The 22,380-nt window shown below is 53.2% G+C and overlaps 1 protein-coding gene across 1 annotated transcript in view; it reads left to right on the plus strand.

Moving 5' to 3' along the window:
* Wnt3a (Wnt family member 3A) overlaps positions 1-21,824 on the plus strand; it is a 42,115-nt gene extending 20,291 nt beyond the window's left edge. The window contains exons 3-4 of the mRNA XM_027922455.3: positions 16,684-16,949; positions 19,982-21,824. Of these exons, the coding sequence (XP_027778256.1) occupies positions 16,684-16,949; positions 19,982-20,461 (746 nt within the window). The 3' untranslated portion in view covers positions 20,462-21,824. The remainder of the gene's footprint in view (positions 1-16,683; positions 16,950-19,981) is intronic.
* Positions 21,825-22,380: the final 556 nt, after the last annotated feature.

Consider the following 22,380-nt stretch of genomic DNA (forward strand, 5'->3'; position numbering starts at 1 on the left):
CTGGAGCAGGGCCCAGGAACACACTGTCCATGGAGGCACCCAGGTGACCAGCAGGGGGAAGGAGCTTGGGCAGAGGGCCAGGTCGTATGGGAAGGGCTCACCAGGGACCCTGCATCCTGCAGTGTTCCTCACAGCATGGCCACAGCTGGGGTCCACTTCCCATCTCCACAGCCCTTCTCCTCTGGCTTCCTGGGCTTGCGCCCACAGCCCCAGCCTTCCATTGCTCAGGTCAAAAGCCTCGGGCTCCCGATGAGCCTCTAAGGCTCAGAGCCCCTTGGCAACACCTTCAGCCTCCATCCAGAGCCTGGTACTTCCCACCATGCCCTCCCACCACCCAGATCCCAGTCACTGCAGGCACTCCCATGAGACCCCTTGGCCATGCCCCATGACCAAGAGAGCTGGTGTTCCTCCCTTGACAGCCATGCCACGCTGCCCACCTGCCTCCTTGGCCCCGTCCCGGCAATGCACAGAATGTGTGTGCCCCCGCACTCCTAGCCCCCCAGGCCACGGTATCAGGAGGTAAAGCCTGTGGGAGGTGATGAGGTCATGAGATGGGAGCTTCAAGATGGGATCAGTGTCCTTATCTGGGGATCCCAGGGAGCCCTCCCCCAGGATCCACCTCTGTCCTCACCATGTGAGGACAGTAAGATGGGTGGCCGTGGGCCAGAAGCAGCCCTCACCAGGCCGGAACCTGCCAGGCCGTGACCTTGGGCTTCGGCCTCCAGAACTGGAGCAGCACATCTGTGTTTCACACCACCAGGGCCAGCGTCCTTGTCAGGCAGCCCAAGTGGACCAAGACACTCCCTGACCCGTCCACCCGTGGGCCTCCTGGCTGCTTCTCAAACTCGAGGCACAGTTTACTCCTGACTCACACCAGGGAGGGCTGCCAGGAGCACTCTTCCCACTCTGTCTTTACAGATCACCACCCGGGTCCCACAGGGCCCTGTCCTCATGCCAACAGGTTTTGTCATACATAGCACCCCCGCCCCCAGTGCTTCTGTTCCCCTCACATGGCTTCTCAGTCCACCAGCCCTGCCTCAATTTTCCTTCCCATGTACAGTGTCAGTGCAGCCCACCCTGCCCAAGGCCAGGGGAAGCCCACCTTGCACACACTGTCTGATACCCAAGGAAGGAGCAAGTGGCCTTGCCATAGCCCAGCAGCTGGGATTCAGGAGGTTGGGTGTCCAATCGAGGAGCCAGCCCTGCGGGCCACAGGCATTGGTGGAAGCCAGCTGAGGAGGCCTGTGTGTGGCTGGTGCAGCCTGGCTGGGAGAGTCTGCACCCTGGTGTGGCCATGCCCCACCCCCATCCATCCAGGATGGCAGTCCGGTTGGAGGTAGAGGAAGAGACTGGAGCTGGGGGCCTGAGGCCCCTGTGCCCTTGAAGGAGAGTGGCTCACGTCCTGGACTGTCAGCGTCCTGTCTATGAAGTGGGAGAATGCTGCAGCCTGCCACTTCACAGAGCTGCTGGTCAGGTGTCACAGACTTGATCGCAGCTTGGTTCTGGAATTGGAGGAGTTGGGTCCTCAGGGCCACATGGCTCCCCAGGAATGTCAGGGTATGGGGGTGTTACTTGTGTAGGCATGTGCACTTGAGTATGGGATGTGTGTATTGTAGTGCGTGCAGTGCTGACACACAATGGTCCGTGCACATGTGTATATATTGGCCATACACAGTTATCACGTGTGTGTGTCTTGGTGTGTGTGGGTGCAGGATGTGCATGCATGTGGCACACACATGTGCTACAGTGTGTGCTGTGCATACAGGTAGCACTGTGTCTTGGTGTGTGTGGGTGCAGGACGTGCATGTATGTGGCACACACACCCGCTGTAGTGTGTGCTGCACATACAGGTGGCACATGCAGCTTGGTGTGTGCTATGCACGTGTGTACATGGTGCGGAATGGTGGCCCGGGGCAGGGAGAAGTGTGCCGCGTGTGCTGCTGCCAAGCAGACCCAGACAGGGTGCTGGTGTCAGGGGGGTGTATGGCTCGAGAGCCAGGTAGAGTTCCCAGGGCCTCCCCCTCCCCAGAAAAGGAGTAAGCAGCAGGGATTTGGAAAGAAGGCAAGAAGCCTGTCCACCTGGCAGCTAGCCCAGGTGGTGGAGGAGGGTGTGCGGAGTGGGGTGAGGAGGGGACACCATCCTTCCCTAGAAGCCCTGTTGCCATCCAGGGAGCCTGGGGGCATGCCACACCAGTCAGGGTGTCTCTCAGGAGAGGGGAGGATACCTGCATGATTCCATAACTGCTGTCCTTGGGCCAGAAGAGAAGATGGCCCTATGACCCCATTTCAGTGAGGGGCTGCAGGGAGCAGGTAGACGAACTCCTGTAGGGCTGCCACTCAGACAGCAAGTCTGTCCCCAAGACTAACCCTCGGGAGCACAGCTACCAGGGCCTGGATTGGACCACAACCTTGGAAAGGCACAGGTTTGCACACCAGGGCCCTAGACTGGAGATTGACTTTGGGACCAGCTGGATGAATGCAAACCCCAAAGTCAGCCTGTGGCCTCATCTCAGCCAGCTGGAGGAGCCTGCAGACGTGTCCTTCTCTGAGCCCCTGGCATGCCTTGGGACTCATCTTCAGGGCTGGGCTGTATTCCTGTGTGGCTAGACCACACTTTGCTTATCCACTCGGATGTTGATGGACATTTGGGTTGTTCTCTCTTCTGGCCTATTGTAAACAATGCCACTCTTTGTGGGGGTGTATGTTTCCAGTTCCCTGGGGAATACAGCCAGGGCAGTGTTGCTGGCCACTGGGGACCACTGGCATTCGAGGAACAGCTAAACGTCTGCAAAGCATCTGCGTCCTTTCACCTTCCTTCGGCCAGAGATGAGGGCTCTGACTTCCGCTCCATCTCACCAGCACTTGCTGTTTCTGGCTTTTGCTCTGCTCTGAGCTCCCTGCTCCGTGAGCAGGGGTGTCTCACTGAGTTTTCCCTTGGATTCCCCAGAGGCCCGAGGGTGTGGAGTGTGTTCTCCTGTGTTCATTAGCCATCTGAGTGTCCTCTTTGGAGAAATGTCTGCTCAGTCCTTCCACCACGTTCTGATGGCGTTGTCTTTTTGCTCTGGAGTTCTGAAGTCCTTTGTATAGTTGGTGTGCAATCCATTATCCAGGACATGATCTGCACATATTTCCTTTCACTCTGTGGATTATCTTTTCACTTTGAAGCATAAAAGTTTTCAATTTTGATGAAGTCCAATTCATCTTCTTTTTTCTTTGGTTGCTTAGTTTGGGGCACCACTGCCTAATCCAAGGTCACAAAGATGTATTCTCCTCAAGTTTTCTTGTAAGAGTCTTATAGCTTTAACTGCTGCGTTTGAGTCTCTGATCTGTGTTGAGTTGATCTTGTGTGTACGGTGTGAGACATAGATTTTCCTTTCCATGTGAAAGTCTAGCTGTTCCAGCCTCATTTGCTGCAGGGACAGCTCCCCACTTCCACAGCCAGCCCCGTTGGTCTGGGCATCCTTGTCAAAGCTGAACTGCCTTTATTTATGGGCCACCTCTTCTGTTCCACTGGTCTTTCTGCCTGACTCTACACTGTACTGTAGAGTCAGTACTGCTTTGGTATCTGTAGCTCTGTAGCATGTTTTGAAGTCAGAAACTGAGAGGTCTCCAACTTTTACCTTTTTTTCAAGATTTATTTGGTTATTTGAGGCCTCTGACAGTTCTGCATGAATGTTAGAATCAACTTATCAGGGGCTGGGGCTGTAGCTCAATGGTAAAGCGCTTGCCTCATATGTGTGAGGCTTTGGGTTTGATCCTCAGCACCACACAAAAATAAATAAAGATACTTGTGTTCATCTACAAGCAAATGAATGTATTTTTTAAAAAAAGAATCAACTTACCAGTTTTAGCACAAAAGACTGGATTTTTAGGGGTTGTGTGGAATCTGCAGGTCAGTTGGGGAGTATTGCCATATCAACAACATTAAATCTTCTGATCCACGAACACAGAATCTTTCCATTTACATTGGTCTCAATTTCTCCCAATGTGGCACAGTTTGAGAGTACCGTTCTTATTCTTCCTTGATTAAATCCACTCCCAACTGCCATATTCATTTTTGATGCTGTCATAAATGTGTTGTTTTCTTCATCTTCTGTTCAGATTGTTCATTCCTGGTGTGTGGTGTTTGTTTTGGGGATTTTGTTTGTGGTTTGTTTGCAGACCTGGACGTTGAACCCAGGGCCTTGTAGATGGTAGGCAAGTGTTTCACCACGGAGCTACCCTCTCAGGCCTTTGTATTTCATTCTGAGACAGGGCCTCACTAGGTTTCCCAGGCTGGCCTTGACTTTCGATCCTCCTGCCTCAGCCTCTGGAGTTACTGGGATCACAGGTGTTCACCACACCCAGCGTTGTATATTTTTAGTATGCCACAGGAGCTCTGTAACCTGGCTGAAGTTGTTCATTGTTCTAACAGACGGGATTTTTGCAGATATCTTTTTTTGTACATAAGAGGGTTTTACCTCTTCCTCACAGTCCAGGTTCCTTTTATCCAGGACGTGTTGAACAGCAGTAGAGGTGGGGCACTCATGTTTCCCTCCAAATCGGGAAGATCCAGCTTCTCACCATTGGGCACCATGTCAGCCGTGGGCCCAGCCCATTTTTAAGCTTTATGGATCTAGGTGTGAAAACCTTGTCCTTACAGATAAAGAGAGGAAATGGGAGAGTTTTATTATAATGCATCATTCAATTCTTTGGAATTTTTTGGAGTTATATGTGCCCAAAACTGTAAGGCCATCTATTAACAAAAAGTTTAAAAGTCTGTCAGCACACAAATCAATTAGATCTTCCTTAAATTGTGTGGAAAACAGGAAATTAGAAGTAACTGATTCTCATAAGATCCAATCATTATGAATAGCACCCTACTTCTGGGACAAATCCCTAAGGCTGAGGGCTTTCCAGGAAGATTCTGGGATATCCTAGAACCAGAGGGGTATACATGGGCCTGATGTATACAGTCCTCCCTATTGCAGGCACACACCCGGGCCTGTACACAGTTGGTGCCCTGAGGGCAGCACAGAGGTATGCTCCAGCTCTTCGCAGGTGCTCTGTGAAGGTGTGTCCAGGGTAGACAGGGCTGTGCCTGGGGCTGTGAAGTGGGAAGTGTTCCCCCAGGGGAAGCACCCTTGTCCAGATCTCCTAGTACTCTCCCTCTCAACACACAGATGGTACTTTCCATGTACCATTTCAGGGCTCAACACCTGGCAGCCACTCAGTCCTAACACCCATCCAACAAGGCCAACACTGTCGTGAGCCTGTTTTCCAAGACAGAAAACCAAGGCACTGTGGCCATATGGGCCTCCAGCCTTAATGGCTTAGCTGCAAAGTCTCCAAACAGAGGGTGGGGCCTCGGATATAAGCCCAACAAGGTCCCCCTGGTGTGGCTCAGGCCTGTGGAGGTAGTGGGGACTGCCTGGAGGGTAGGACAGTTGCTATGGAGGCCAGGAATGGGTTAAGACTCCTGAGCCCCCACCTCACCCCCAAGTTTGTTTGAGGAGAGGGTGAAGAGTCTGCAGGTCACTGAAGATTTCTCAAAGGGCCTGAATAAACTCAGAAGGCTCCCCAAGGCCAAGCAACCCCTGCAGGTGTCTGGTCCTGCCCTAAGGAGCGGACAGGCAAGCTGGCTTCTGGCCAGAAGGCTAGAGGAACCCCTGACCCTCATATTCATTCCTTCACTTCCTAACAGTGGCCTATGTGCTGGCACCTGGACTGTTTGGCTTCAGCATCCCACACCCTCTCCCCACCAATGCAGACCCTGTCCTGCCTCAGGGTGGGAGCAGGCTACATTGTCCCTTCTGCAAACATGTCTGAGCGCCCGCCATCAGTTAGCAGCCTCCTCTGTCTCCCCTGCCCCCCCTTCTCTCAGGCTCCCTCCCCTCTCCTTGTACTTCTCTCAGACTGTCTCACCCTCCTCCCTTTTCCACTGGATGAGCAGGGAACTCTCACTGCTTGGTTTAAATAGGAAAGAGGATGCCTGGGATTAAAGGGCAGGATTCCTAGTGGGCCCCTCCAGGTGCCCCAGAGAGAGGCCAGCTAAGGGAGCCATTGTGGAATCCCCCGACCCCGCCAGCCTCAGAGGCTCAACTTGGCTCACAGTAATCAATCTGATTGGATTAGGGTCAGGGTGACCCTAATCATGTCAAAGGTCACTCCCGGCTTTGTGGCAGACACCATGGGGATGCCTGGTCACCCTGCTGAGGCGGCCTCGTTGAACAGAGTTTAACATCGGCCAACCTGTGAGGGGAGCCAGCCTCACGCAAGTGTGCGTGTGAAAGTGCATCTGAGCATGCACTGTGTGTGGGTGTGTATGTGTATGTGTGTGTGCACATGTGTGTGCACGTCTGTGCTGTGTGGGGAGTGTCTGCGTGTACGGGCATGTGTATGATGCGCCATGCTGTGCTTGTGGAGTGCACATGCATGTGTGTGAATGTGTGTTATGTGGGCGGCGTGTTTGCAATGTAGTAGTTTGTGAGAATAGGAAGGAAGGGCCATGTACACCTTCTGCTTCTAGTCCCATCTGCCCTTGGTCCATCTGGCCTGGGACTGTGGGCCAGGCCCACCAGACAGCTTGGGGAAGCACCGGTGCCTGGGACAGCCAGAGAAGCAGAGCCGGGCAGGTTCTGAAGAGTTCTCTCCTCTTCAATCCAACCTAGCTCTGGGCAGAAAAGCATTTGAGGAATTTTGAGAGCATGGAGACTGGTGCAGCTTATCTGTTCCTTAAGGCCGGCCCTGGACACCTGGAGGGCCTGAGCCAGCTGACACCCTCTCTTGACCTCTGGTGAGGTGAAGCCAGTGGGGAGGCTGTAAGCACAGAGGCCTGCCAGGGCTGTCCAAAGAAGGCTGCTCAGCCCCAGGGCCTGGGACCCACGGATGGACGTCAGAAGAGCGGCAGACATTCCTGGGAGGAGGCCAGTGGGAAGTGCAGTAAATGTGGCTGCCCAGCAGGGTTGGGGGTGACTTGTGGCTTTGCTGGGAGCCCATCTTTGTATTGGCTGAGTGGGCCGTTTGTACCTCAGAGAAGAATTACAGGGACCATAAGGGGATGAGATCTGATGCCCCAGGACCCCTGGATGCTGGGGCCTCAGGTTGCACTCACCCTGATATGAGTTGCTCCCAGAGTCCTCCTAAGCCCAGGTTCCTGGGCCATGCAGCTCCTTTTGTAGGAGGGGCCTGTCAGGGCTTGCCTCTCTGAACCTGCCTTGGGGGCATTTCTCTTCCACTGTCCCCAGCAGCCCCTGGGGGTGCTCTGCTGGCAGAGGCAGCCCTTAGTCACTATAGGGTTCTTACTGGAGCCTCACCCACTTGGACAGTCCCCAGCCCACACATTCTGACTCCTGTTGAGGGGTGGCTGACCCCACTCAATGTAGGGTATGGTCAGACTCCCTGTGTTCCTCAAGCCCCAAGGGTGGCAGAGGTGGGGATTTTGGGGTGTCAGGTTCTCAGTGTGTGCCGTTGGTCAGCCCAGAGACAAACCCCCACGTCTCCCAAACTTAAACCCTGTTCTCTTTAGAGAGGGGCAGCCCAGCTTTCCTTCCCTCCAGGGCAAAGCCCCTTCCTAATGATTGTCTCCAACATCCGGAACCCCTCAGGGGGTGGTCCCTGCACCGTCCTGTGTGTCCACAGCCTACCCAGAGGGCCGGCAAGGGGAGGGGCTGCCGGCCAGCCCGGGGAGTCCCCAGCCTGCATGCTCAGGCGGGGACCAAAGGGCAGCTCTTTAGGGAAACGGCATCCCCAAATCCAGGTTGCGACCCCTGACCCCTCCCATCCGAAAGTGTTGCCATTCACGGCGCATTGGGGGTGGGGGCTTGGCTGGCTCCGGGGGCCTCTCCGGTATATCATTAACTCTCCGCAATGGGAGGGGGACCCCGGCCGACACCCCGCCGCGCCCGGCTCTGAGCACAATGTCCCCGCGACGACGACAAGATTAAGCACAAGGGAAAAGTGAAAATGCTGTTGGCGATTCACACGCCCTTCGGGGTGTTGAATTAGAGCGACTGAATAGGGATTTCCCCTCGCGCCGACGGCCCGGCGGGCAGCGCATACTTCCAGGTTGCTATGACTGGCCGGGGATCGCCTAATCACCGGCCAGGGGGAAATTCATATAAAATATCGCCGGCCATTGTGGGCCTAACGCGGCGTGACAGTGCGGCACAAAGCCGGATTCATCAGCCCCAGCGGGTCAGCAAGGCGTCCGGCCGCGCGGGCCGCCGGGCGGTGTCAGGGGCCGCGGCCACGCTGGGGCGCGGGCGCATTCCGCTCTCAGGTGGCTCCTGGGCCTTTTGTGCCGCCGTGTGATTACCAAATGCCACCGCGACACCCCCTCCGGGCCGCCAGGCTCCTCAGCGGCCTGGAGAGGGGCCGCGGGAAGGAGGGAAGGTGGGCAGCTTGGACAAGAGGCGCCGGGGCGTCGGCCGCCAGCGCGCACCCGCTGGGGCACACCGACCGCTCCTGTCTGCCTGGCAGTGCCTGGTCCTCCCGCCAACCTGACTAGCTGGAGTACTAGGCCGGGAAGGGGTGCCCACCGTTGGGAGTTCTGGAAGCCCACGGAGCCCTCCCTACCGAAATGGGAAGGATGGTTTGGTTGCTTCCAAGTGACCTAGGATTGGAGCAGCCTGGACCATGTCCAGAGTGGCCTGGAGGCCCCTACCAGGATGGACTCCATCGCTGAGTCCTCCCATCCCAGCTCAGAGTGAACCCCCAGACAGGACCCTGGTGGAAACTGAGAGAACTTGAGGAAGAGGCTTGGTGTATTTGGGGCAGCAGGTGCCCACCCTGACCCTTGTGTGGGCCAGGTGTGGGGGGGTGTTGTAAAGTGCTGATGCTGATAGATTAGTCTGCTGTGCTCTCTATGACCATCTGCCAGGATCTCCCCAAGGTCCATTCCTGTGCAGTGGCAGTTTCATCAGGGATAGGTCCTGTGCTCCAAGAATTCTGAGGCAGAGGAGGACCCAGAGAGGGCTCTGTCTGTGCAGGCTGTGGCTGGATTTGAGCTTCCCTGCACCTTGCTCATAATGAACTCTCAGATCCTAGATCAATGAATGGACAGTTGGTGAGTGGATGGCGGTTGGGTGAATGGAAACTGGAAGACAAAATGGATAGAATAGATGATGATGGGTGGATGGGGGTGGATGGAAGCTGGAGAATAGGATGAATGGGTGATTGATGGAGAACGTATAGATGGCTGGTTAGTTGGATGGTTGGTTGGTTGGATGGATGGTAGCCAGATGGATGGATGAGTGAATTGATGGATGGTGGATGGATTGAATAGATGGGGAGTGAATGATAGATGGATATAGATGGATGGGTGGGGAATGGTGGATGAAGGGTGGATGGGTGGATGCGTTGATTTTAAAAAATGGAAAGAAGGAAGGAAGGATAGATAGTTGATACTTTGCTTGAACTTGCTAAATGAAACTACAGCAAGTGCTGGATGAAGATGGTTTCCCCAGGTGTCATTCACTTCTATTTTGGAACAATTTACCACATATTTCTCTTATTTTTCTCTTTCCCTACACCTGACCACAGTGTAGGAAGAATCTTGGGTCTGAACAGAGCAAGCTGTCTATAGCCTGAAAAGTTCACCCAGGCTCTGCCTGGCCAAATGTCAGCATTAGTCTAAGTGTCCTGGTCCCTCAGCCCACAGCCTCTCCCCCTCCTCCTTTGACTTTGAGTGGCCCATTTGAAATAAGGCATTTTACCTCAGACTGGAAAGGTCTCCTGCTCTCTGGAGTGATGGCTGATGGCTTCACCCCACACCCACCCACAGACCTCTGTGGTGCCAACAGAAACGGAAATTTCTAACAACGGTGTTATTTGTGGCAAAGAAATTGGCTGTGATGAAGGCAGCAGCCTTGCCCTCCTCAGGGACCTCAGGAAGCCTTGTCCCCAGCAACTCCAGGAAGGAGATTACTCTGGACTGGTTCATTGACAACCTGCTTATTGCAACACCCTGAGGAAATCTGATAAGAGCAACAGATGCTCTTTCCAGGAACACACACTCCTTCCCAGACACACCCATGCATTCTGCCACAACCTCAGAGGGCTGCCAACCCTAGAGGACTGCCTGCCCCTCGACCCCTGGGTGAAATCAGCAGTCCCTGTGCTTCGGAATGTCACCTGGGGCCATTCTCCTGGGCAGCCTCAGGGTGTTTTCTGACTTTCAACTTTGACATAGTCCTCAATCTGCAAAAGCCTGGCGGGAGGCTTACCAGGAGTCCCGGAGCCCTTGTCTGGCTCCAGGATGCTGACACAGGAACAACCACGCACCATCCACTGAAGCCAGGACTCCAGTCTTCCAAGTAAGCTGGCTTGACTCACGTCACTGCTTTTCTACTGACCTCCCTTTTCTGTCCCAAAATCCCATCTCAGGTCCTTCATTGCTTTTTGTCACCACATTGCTTAGGCTCCTCTGGCCCTCCTCCCCTGTCCTGACCCTGGGACCACCGAGGACATGGCCAAGTATTTTTAGGAAGGCCCTTGATTTCGGTTCACGGGAGGTCTTTTGACAGTTAGGTGCAGGCTGTGCCCCTTGAAGGTGGAGCAGTGCCCTCAGGGTCCCATGGTGCCTGTCCATTGCTGGGATGCTGATGCCATCCCTTGCTTAGGGTGTCTGCTGGGTCTCCAGCACACAGCCACAGGCCACAGGTCTCTCTTTGTGATCCATCAGTGTCGTGGGGAACTGCTTGGGGACTAGTGACTTCAGAACACACCATCTCTCACTTCTCTGGCCTGCAGCTTCTATGACGGCCTCACAGCTGGGGATTTCTGTCCTGGTGGTCTGAACCTGTTTGTAGAGCCCTGGTATCTCATTTCTTCCTGGGCCAGTTGAAGGTCAGTTTCAGGGCTTCCTCAGCTTGGCCAGCCTGACATTCTCTGGAAGGAACCTCACCTCTTCATTTGACATCAGAGGAAACTGAGGCTCAGCAGAGAGCACTGATCAATTTGCTGGTGACAGAGCCAAGCAAAAATGAGGTCCCTTCCCTGTGTCTTAAGTCCTGAGCTCCACCCTCCCTCCCCTGCACACCCTTGCCCTCAAGTGTGTCTGCCAGCCCTGTGCTATTTGCCTAAGTTCTGATAAGCAGAGATCTCCCAGCCCTTACCCTGGGCAGGGCATGGGCAAGGCTTAGAGAGCTCTGGTCCCTGGCTCTCCTTATCTTTCAGGGTCTGTTCAGAAGACAGAGAAGGGCAGGGAGTAGGGACCAGCTGGGAGACAGCTCCTGCAACAAAGCGGGTTTTCTTGTCTGGGTCAGAGCATTCAGGAATTGGAGTGTCAGCCTGGAGAAGGTCCGCAAAACTTGGAGTGAGAGAGGGCAGGTGGAGAAGCCGAATGTGTTTCTCCAGGAGGTCAGTTAGATGCTCCCTCTGGGCTGCCCTGGGAGGGGCAGCCAGGAAACTAAGTTGCAAAATCCCCCAGGCCACTTGCTTAGGATTCCTAACCCAGGCTCAGGGACAGCAGGGAAGGGTAGGCCAGTCCCAGAGAGTTAAGAAGAAAGTATGCCCAACCCCCACCCCAGAGGGGCAGGGAGGGAGCATCTTAGGTCCTTGAAAGATAGGATAAGGCCAGGTGTGGTAGCCAGGCCTATAATCCCAGAGACTCTGGAGGCCTGGACAGGAGGATCACAAGTTCAAGGCCAGCCTGGGCAACTTAGAAAGACCCTGTCTCAAAAAATAAAAGAGCTGGGGTATAGCTTAGTAGTAGAGCACCCCTGGGTTTAATCCCCTGTACCACAAGTAAATAAATAAATAAATAAGATAAAATTTTTAAAAATAAATAGAGATAGATTAAGGAGGGGTCTCTGTAGAATGGAGGCAGGAGGGAAGTGGCTGGTGTCTGGCATATACTGGCATCTACCTACTCAGTGCCTTAGGGCCTGGGAAAGGCCACTCCAGGCCTGTTTGTGAACTGAGGATTCATATGAGGAAAGGAAAACAGGAGGACCTTGGGAAGGTGCAAGGAAGTGGCCACCTGGCAGGGGGACTATCCTGGGTCCACCAGAGGACATGGCTCACCCAGTGCCATTAGCCTGGGTGCCTTGGAGCAGCAGGGGCTGGCCTGCTGAAGGTAGGCTCGCTGCCTACCCCAGGGCTCCTACCCTTTCCTGTGGCCCCACAAACTTTGAGTAGCCTTGTTCTCCAAACTGGAAATGAAAGGTGAGCAAGACACAATCCCTGCCCTAGGAAGTGTCCAGGCTGGGGACACATCACAGGAGCAGCGCAGGTCCAGTTGAGGAGCAGTGGAGGCTGGTGTAGGGGGGACCCCCCAGCTGGGAGACCTGGAGGCTGTCAGGGGCCATACCAGCTACAGACATCATCCAGGACCCTGGCTGTTGCCCCATAGAATAGATAGGACTGTGGTAGGCACAGCCTGAGCCAGGGAAGAACGGGGAGCAGCAACAGATGGAAAAGCAGGGTCACGCAAGGAGTAGCCTTGCAGATCTTGGGAAGTGCCACATTGTCATTTGGCTTTATACAAAGAACTTGGCTTGTGTGGCGGGTGTGATGTGTGTGTGTATGTGTGTATACATACATGTGTGTGTGTCAGAGGAGTTATATGGAACTGGGGATGCCAAGCCCAATTAGGAAACTCTTTGCGGTCCAGGTGGGAGACAGACTCACAGAGAAGGGCCTAGAAGGGTGGAAGAGGCTGGGAGACCCCAGGGCCCACTTGGGAGAGTGGAGAGTTCCTTTCTGGGCTCCTGGCTGGATGCAGGGGCTGTCCCGGCTCTTGGTAGAGCCCTAGGAAGGGTAAAAGAGCAGCTGGGGCCTGCAAAGGGTCATCCAGGGAGTGTGTGCAAATCCATGGAAAGGGTCACCAGGGTCGCCCAGAGGGACCCAGGGAGGCTGTGACCAGTCAGCCAGGGGAAAGGTGGCAGGAAGCCACCACCCAAAACACTTTCTGGTTTGTGAATCCTCAGATCTGGGGAAAGCGTGCTTCAGGTGATGGACGCGTGGACATGTGCTGAGCCTTGCAGTGTGTGGGTGCGTGCTTACTGCTCCCCTGCCCTGCCTGCCTGGGCTTTGGGGCACATGAAGCTGCGGGGCTTCCCTCCCAGGACTGAGCTGCAGAAGGTGTGGAAGCAGCCCTGCAACCTGCCTGCTTGCCCTGGGACAGAGCTCCTGGGTGTCCTGATGGAATTAAGGAGGCCACAGCCTTCCAACCCCAAGGGGCCTGAGGGAACGTCTGCCCAGGAGACCCTCCACACCCCTTCCTGTCCCACTGAGGGAGGTCTCCTGCTCTCTTCTTCCTCCTGACAGCCCAGGGCATCAAGGAGAGAGAGATAAGAAAAGGTCCCTGCAGGACCACAGCAGAGACACTAAGAAACCGCACAAGGGTGTGTGAGCCCCCAGAGACCTGGGCCTGTGGCACTGGAAGCCCAGAGCATTTTTTAGCTAGGTTCATATAATCCCTGCTTATCAGTAGGTCAGATTCTCATTCATCTTGCTCTGGCACTTTCTCTCAGAATGCCATGCTTAACATACAGCAGGTACTTAGCACACCTACGTCAGATGGCAGGTGGAGAAGAGAGTGACCTCCATGGACCACAGGGCCCACATCCCCCCCACCCAGCAGGCAGTGACTGGATACCTGGCAGCAGAGGCTGCATGCACTCAGGAGCAGAGGTACCACTCATTCCTGCATCTCCAAGCCCAGGCTCTCTGAAGGCCTTCTGCCTCCCTTGAATCCCAGCCCCCCACACCGACAACCTTCTCACAAACTCCAGCCCTCCCCAACTGCCCTTCCACAAAAATACCACCACTTTCCTCCTCAGCCTCAGTTTCCCTGTTTGGAGGAAGAATCATGGAACACTAGGCAGCTCCAACATTACCCATGAGCCAATAGCGGCCAGCATATATTCCCTGTAGCCCTCAGTGGCCATGGGCCCAGGTTGGGGGCAGTGTGTGCACTGCAGGCCACTGGCCTTGAGACAGTTCCAGAAGAGGCAGCCCTACACCTGGGCCTTGTAGGTTCCTGGAGTGAGGGATGGCAGAGGGGACGGTAAGAGCAGGTTGCCACAGGCAGAACAAGAGTTGCACTGGGGAGAGGGGTGGTGGTCTCCACATGGGTCACAGGCCCAGGACCAGGTAAATTCTGTTTTGCTGCCTTCTTGCAGTCCCATGATTATTGTGAGGTCCTGTTACATTAGTTACTACTTATCCACAGGGATACACTGCAAGACCCCCAGTGGATGCTGAAACCATGGATGGTACCATGCCCTCTCTAAACCATGCTTTTTTTTTTTCCTGTATAAACTTATAAACCTGTGATGACATTTCATGTTTCAGTAAGGTACAGTAAGATATTAACAATTAATGCTGAAATAAAGCAGTTTGTAACAATATACTATACAGAAGTTAAGCAAATGTGATCTCTCTCAACATATTGGTAAGTTTTCCTTTATGAGCTGTGGACCTCATATTTTTCTGCAGTCTGAGGTATTACAGGAAAGTTACCATGTGTTTCTTTTTCCTTCTTCTTAGCAACCTCAGCATACTCTTTCTTTCCTTTCCTTTTCTTCAGATTGAGAACTTGCTCCTTTTCATATACAAGAGGCACTTAATAAATACCTTCTCTTTGGCATATCCAAATTGCCAGCTTCACTGCTCTTGCACTTTGGGGCCATTATTAGGTAAACAAGGGTAACTTGAACACAGCATTGTGATATTGCAACTGTCAATCTGATAACCACGGTAGCTACTGATGGGTAATGGGTAACAGATGGGTAATGTGTACACGGTGGTTTCACTGGAGGAAGGGATGACTCACACCCTCGCAGGACCAAGCAGGCTCCTGTGAGATTTCTTCATACTACTCAAACCACTGTGTTGTTTAAACTGGTGAGTTCTTTCTTCCTTCTTTTCTTCCTATCTTTCCTTCTTCTTCTTTTTTTCTTTTTGTGGTGTGTGTGTGTGTGTGTGCACGCACGCGTGCACACACACACACACTTGGGATTGAACCCAGGGTTGCTTTCCCACTAAGCTACATCCCTAGCCCTTTTTATATTTCAATTTGAGTCAGCAGCGTGCTAAGTTGCCCAGGTTGATCTTGAACTTGCAATCCTCCTGCATCAGTTTCCTGAGCCTCTGGGATTTCAGCATGTGCTACCATGCCAAGCTATGACTTGTTTATTTCTGAAAATTTCCACTTAATATTTTCAGACTGTGGTTGACCATGGGTAACTGAAACCTCTGATAAGGGGGCTACTGAATTGCTAATTGAATTCCGTGGGATGGGCATGCCATGGCTTTGCATCTATCTACCTGTTGATGGACACTTGGGTGCCTCCCATTTGAGGATATCACAAGAGCACTGCTGTTGCCTTTGTCTTGTCTTAGTGCAGATGTGGGCTTCTGTAGGGGAGGGATCCAGTGACTCGGTGGGAATACGCCTAGCTTCTGGAGTTGCTGCCAGCATGCTCTCCAAGGGACACACTGTGTCATCGCCTCCTCCTTGCTGTTCTCTGACTCTGCAACTCCAGCTGTTCCTTGGTATAAGTGGAGCCTCTGTTGGTTCTGGTTTGCACTGCTCCTTGCCAAGGAGTGTTGAGCATGTGCTTGTAGACCCTTGTGCACTTTTTAAAAATTCACATATTTATGATACACAAATACATCATTTAATGTTCAAATCAGGGCTTTTGGCATATCCATCACCTTAAATATTTATCTTTTTTTGTAGAAAAACATTTAAAATCCTCTCTTTTAGCTCCCCACTCATCCTGGGGAATCGAAACCCAAGTCCTCATGCATATCAGACAAATGTTCTATAGCTGAGACTCATCCCCAGCCCCTCTCTTAGCTATGCTTAAATATTCAATAACTTTTGCTCACTGGGCTCACACTATTGTCACTCATATGTGGAAGCTGAAACATCTGTTCTCATAGAAGTGGACCACAGGCTGGGACGGGAGGGAGAAGGGCATTAGGGAGAGGCTGGTCAAAATTGCAGTAAGACAGCAGGATGACTCTGGTGGCGGCTGCAGAGCCCTCTGGGCACTGAAAAAAAAAGCAGTTGTAACAATATATTATACAGAGCCATTCCTGCTGTCTTACTGCAATTTTGACCAGCCTCTCCCTAATGCCCTTCTTCCTCCCGTCCCAGCCTCTGGTCCACTTCTATGAGAACAGATGTTTCAGCTTCCACATATGAGTGACAACATGTGCTACTTGCCTTTCTGTGCCTGGCTTATTTCGCTTAGCATGATGATCTCCAGTTCCATCCATGTGGCCATTGACAGGATTCGCTCTTTTTAAGGACTGAACAGTCTTTCACTGCGCATACTACAGAGTGATAATAACCCAGACAGCACGGTATTGGCATGAAAACAAACCCACACAATGCAGCAGAGCAGAGACCCCAGGGATAAACCCACATATTGACAGCGGACTGATTTTCAACAAGGCGCCAAGAACGCATACTGGGGAAAGGACAGTCGTTCCAATAGATGGTGCTGGGGGACTAGAGATCACCTGCAGAGGAAGGCGACTAAACCATACCAAAGACAAACGTGAGACCTGAAATGTCAAACCACTGGAAGAAAACGGGAAACGCTTCCCCGACCTGGTCTGGGCAGGACGCCCCACCCAGGCCGCCGGAACCCCGCGCTCCTCCGGCTCTCCTAGGCTGGTGGCGGCGCGCCCTCCCCCAGCCTCCTGCCAGCCCCGCCGACCCCGTCCCTCCTCTCTCCGCAGCCACACGGGAGTCGGCCTTCGTCCACGCGATTGCTTCCGCCGGCGTGGCCTTCGCGGTGACGCGCTCGTGCGCAGAGGGCTCGGCCGCCATCTGCGGCTGCAGCAGCCGCCACCAGGGCGCGCCCGGCGAGGGCTGGAAGTGGGGCGGCTGCAGCGAGGACATCGAGTTTGGCGGGATGGTGTCTCGAGAGTTCGCTGATGCCCGGGAGAACCGGCCGGATGCCCGCTCCGCCATGAACCGCCACAACAACGAGGCCGGTCGCCAGGTACGTGCCCGGGATCAAGGGTCCTGGGGCAATGGGGGCTTCCTCAGCAGGGCGAGCGTCTGGCGGGCAGCACGGCGGGCGGGGGGAGGGCTGCCTGCGGTGCCCAGACTGGAGGTCTGTCACGTCTTGTCCAGCAATACCTGAAGGTCAGCACTGTCCACCTGCGCTCCAAACATCCCGTGCATGCCTATGGGATGGCGAGGCCACCTGTGTGTGGGGTCACTGGGAGGAGGGAGGCCTACATGATCCCCTGTGCCATCCAGGGAGAAAGAGGCAGGGGAGTCTGCAACCAGGACATGCACTCGAGGTGACCAGACACCAAGGGGAGCATATGTCTGTAATCCCAGTGACTTGGGAGGTGGAGACAGGAAGATTGCAAGTTCAAAGCCAGCCTCAGCAAAAAGTGAGGTACTAAGCAACCCAGTGAGACCCTACCTCTAAATAAAATACAAAATTGGTCTGGGATGTGGCTCAGTGGTCAAGTGCCCCTGAGTTCAATCCCTGGTACTTACTATATATATATAAATTTTGGAAGATAGTTAAGACACTTTCCCATAAGACAGAAAGAGCCAAAAATAGCCAAAAGAGATGAAAGATAAACAAGAACAGAAAATGTGGCAGGTCTTTCCAACAGACACAAAGATGAATACAAAGAGGAGCAATTTAGCCAAAAAAAAATTTATTTATATATATATATATATATATATATATATATATATATATATATATACATACACACACACACACACACACACACACAACACACACACACACACACAACACACACCAAAAAAAAAAAATCAGGAAGTTTCCCCAGAACTGTCAGTGGCTGAACAGCAAGGAGGAAAGACCCACAAGACGCACTGATGTGAAGTTCAGAGCCTACAACATATTGAAGCCCACTAACTTTCAGGAAGAATGTTTGGGTTTATGCAAAAGATTAGGAATCAAAATTGGATCAGACTTCTCAGAACAACAATGAAGGTTAGAATAAAATAGGGTAATACCTTCAGAACTCCGAGGGACAAAATGGTTTAAACCAAGAGTTTCAGACCCAGCTAAACTATACATTAAACAGCATATGCAGTAGAAAATATTTGTTTTCAGACATACATATTTTACAAAATTTACCAGAATTCATCTTCTGGCAAAAAAAGATATCTCCAAGAAGATGAAATTTATAGAATTGATAGATGCATGAGCATCCTGAAGAAGGCATTTAGGTAATTAAGGAAGAATTGGAGGATGAATCAATGACAGATACATTAATAAAAGCAAAGAGAAAAAGTCATGTGGGAAAAGAAATAATACACCGCATGGCTTCGTGGAGTATGACATTTAACATGGGTCTAACACCATCAGCAGAAATGTTGATCTTACTGAAATTCTGCTATAGTTATTAGATTGGGGAGGGGGAGAGTTGAGAAGTGTGGTTGGGTGATGAGACAGAGAACCAAATTTCCATCTCATGGTGAGAAGCCCCCTTGGCTGAGTTACTCATGGTAGATGGCACCGTGGTGGGAGGACAAGTGAGAGGGAGAGATATCATGGAGAGACAGGGAGCAGGGAGGGCCAGGCTTGATTTTCTATAAACCCTCTGACAAGAACTAACTAGGGCCCACAAGGACTTTCTCAATTTCTTCCTTCATCACAGACATTATAGAAGTAGAATCAGCCAAGGGGGTCCATAAGGAGGGACATCACAGGCTACTGCTTTGGGAGACTTGAGTCTGACAGGAGTACCATCCTTCCATAGGAACAGAGGCACTTGGAGAGGGCCTCTGTTCTGCCTGGTATTCCTGCAGGTGAGCTGCAGGGAAAGAGCAGGCCCCTCAGTAGAGACATAACAGGGGCTGTGTCCCCAGTGAGCTAATAACTTCTCACCTCTTTCTATTTAAGTGTATTTTAATTGACATATAATAATTGCACATATTTTGGGATACAACGTGACATTTAAATACATGTATACAGTGTGTAAAGATCAGATCAAGGTCACTGACATTTCTATCACTTCAAACGTTGATCATTTCTTTGTCATGGGAATGTTCAGAATCCTCTCCACTGGTCATTTTGTGGTCAACACCGTAGTTACCCCCACTTCACCATGTCACATTAGAAGTCATTTCTCTTGTCCAACTTAGGCCTCACCTTTTAAAGGTCTTACTATCTCTCCACATCACCACCCTGGGGACCAAGCTCCCAGCACGTGAACCTTGGGGGAAACACCACATCCAAACCATGGCAGCCCCACGCAGCCGACATGTCAGGTTAGGAATGAATGCAGTCAATACCCAAATCATGAACGTGATCCTCTACATCCTTCTCTTCATTAAGTCCTGGGAATCCACCATTGGGTTTGCACATGCAGCACTTCTCCATTAGGATTAGCCATATCTGGAGGGTCATGAGTGACCAGGTCCTACCACAGTCAACAGTGTCACCATAGACAGTTCTGAATGCCAGCTGCCCCTTTGCCTTCACCTACACCCCTTTCCCCAGAGAAGGAAAGGGAGGCTGTGTTCCCACTATCCTCCTGAAGTCCCACCTCTCCCCCCTTTCCCCAGAGAAGGGAAGCATTTTCTATTACCAAACACACTCCTCATCCAGGCCCTGTCCAATGTCCTCAGGCCCCCAAGGCCTCCCTGAGTTCATAAGGGATCACTCCCAGGGTTCCTACTCAGAACTCCCAGCCCTGAAGCACCTATTCTGGGCAGCCCTCCAATTCTCCCTCTTTGGATGAAGGTCTTCCTTCTGGCATCCACAGACCATGACACCTATGCTTTTAATGTCCCCCATCACACCCACAGGACATACACAGAAAGGAAGCCTCTCAGGTCCTGTGACTTGGAGGCCTTGGATCTGGCAGGACAGACCTCTGGGCTGGAGCACTAGTTGCTATAGGGAAGGTGGTGGTGCTGGGGGAGCACGAAGGGCCCCGGGGGCTTTATGGAGCAGGTGGGCTGCAGGCAAAGAGCAGGGAGAGAAGCAGCAGGGGGTTGAGCAGACCCTGACTCACATGGGCACTTCTGCAGGCCATTGCCAGTCATATGCACCTCAAGTGCAAGTGTCACGGTTTGTCGGGCAGCTGCGAGGTGAAGACCTGCTGGTGGTCGCAGCCCGATTTCCGCACCATTGGTGACTTTCTCAAGGACAAGTATGACAGCGCCTCTGAGATGGTGGTGGAGAAGCACCGCGAGTCGCGCGGCTGGGTGGAGACCCTGCGGCCACGCTACACCTACTTCAAGGTGCCCACGGAGCGTGACCTGGTCTACTACGAGGCCTCGCCCAATTTCTGTGAGCCCAACCCGGAGACCGGCTCCTTTGGCACGCGTGACCGCACATGCAACGTCAGCTCACATGGCATTGACGGCTGCGACCTGCTATGCTGCGGCCGTGGCCACAATGCGCGCACCGAGCGGCGCAGGGAAAAATGCCATTGCGTGTTCCACTGGTGCTGCTATGTCAGCTGCCAGGAGTGTGCGCGCGTCTACGACGTGCATACCTGCAAATAGGCGGCTCTCCAGAGACCGCGGGACAGGGCTCCCACTGGGGCCCGACCCCCGCCTGGAGGTGGGCTCCTCTCTGACAGGGCAGGGCTTAGACAGGGGCAGGTGGAGTTACTCCTTGGACAGGTAGGGCTGGTGAATGAGCAGAGGTTGCTTGACTGGGTGGAGCCCCTTTCCAGTAGAGCCGGCTCTGAAAGGGGCGGGACTTCGGAACCGGTTTCTCCCTGGAGTGGAGCTGCAGTCCCAGGCTCGGCTTGAAGGGAGGGACCTGCGGGAACTGGGCCGCTGGAAAAGGGGCTTTTTCCTGTTTAAGTGGAGCTCCTGACTGGAGGGGGGCTCCCGTGGGTGGGACTTTGGATGGGGCAGGGCTCCTCTCTGAGGGTGGGGCTTTTTCTGTGGGGCGGGGCTCCTGAGGGCCCACTACCCTCTTCTGCCCGCTGAGCAAAGCGCATCCCCTGATGAAGTGAGCTGCAGAGACCCCACGGGAGGTACTGGATCCCCGTTTCCATGCTTCTGGAATCTGGGAGCTTTTCTCCAGCCCCTGGGCACCTCTCTCTCCACCTAGGGACTCCCACTGTCCCCACTGGGACCCTCTGGAGGAAAGTCTCCGGCGTCCCCTCACCCTCCAACCCTGAGAACCCAGCTCAGACCTGGGAGAACTGACTTGGTAGAGGGTGGCTGGGGAGGGGTCTGAATCCCTGGGCCTCTTCCCACTGAGGCCTGCCTCTGGCCTGGCCTCCAATCCCAGGCCTCTTCCAGGAAATGTGCCACTGTTCCCAGGCCACTGGAGTTCCTGTTCTGGTCTGGGCTGTGCCCAGCCCCCAAGGCCACTCAGAGATGAGTTCTGTGAGAACTGTGGGGGCATCAGCTCAGACCCTGCCTTAGACAGAGGACCCACAGCCCCGGCAGTCTCCCTCCCAGCCCCACATGGCCAGCATTGAACCCTCCACCCTGCTGTTGAGGCCAAGGTGTCCAAACCTACCTGTCACCAGCCAACATCCAGGAGCTTTTGAAGTCTCTGCCTGGGCTGGGAGTGAGAGGACACTGGACCCATCCAGCTGGTGCCCAGGGGCTGTCCACAGAGAACTCTCCTTTGTCTCTGCCACTGTGAAATGTCCCCACCCTCCAGGTAGGGGAGGGGACACAGCCAGGAAGGGGAGTTGAAGGCTAGAAGAGGCCATGTGCCAGGAACGTCCTCAGCCTGGAATTGTTCATTCTGGGTCTTAATTTCATTTCCAATGCTGCTATCACTGGAGTTTGACAAACAGATGTGTTACCTTTTTTTCTTTTCTTTCTATGAAAGAAATTATTTTAGTGATAGTGTGTAAGTTTCAAATAATGGGGAAAATAAAATAAATAAGGACGCTTTTTTGTGGCTTGTGCTGGTTTTTTTCCCCTTTGATCTTGTTATTTTGGATGAGCATCTACTAATTGCACATACGTGAGACTCAGGGTGATATTTTGACACGTGCAGTCTCCTGCCCTTACCGTTTGTGGTGGGCTGGGCCCATGCTGGGAAAGTGAAGATGCTGCTCAGGAGAGGGATCCGGGACAGGGGACACATGGCCAGCCACAAGGAGGCTGTCAGCACGCCTCTGCAGGGGGCCCAGGGCCAGCATTCCAGGAGGAAGGAGCAGAGGCAGCTCAGTCAAGCAGAGGAGGACCCAGCAACTGTGCCATAGTCTAGATCAGTGTGGACCAGAGTCCTTGGGTAGTGGGGTGACGATGGGGGTGGTAGGAGGCTGTGTGTGGGAGCAGGGCACCAGGTAGCCATTGGTGAACAGACATTGAGAAGGGACCTGGGCCAAACTTCATGCAAGTCAGTGTTGCAGAGGAGACAGGGATCAGGTCACCTCCACATACGTCCACGTTCACGTGTCCAGCATCCCAGCATAACCCTGTATGTGCCAAGTCTTCTAGGTTTG

This window comes from Marmota flaviventris, chromosome 5, assembly GCF_047511675.1.
Source record: "Marmota flaviventris isolate mMarFla1 chromosome 5, mMarFla1.hap1, whole genome shotgun sequence".
Taxonomy (NCBI): Eukaryota; Metazoa; Chordata; class Mammalia; order Rodentia; family Sciuridae; genus Marmota; species Marmota flaviventris.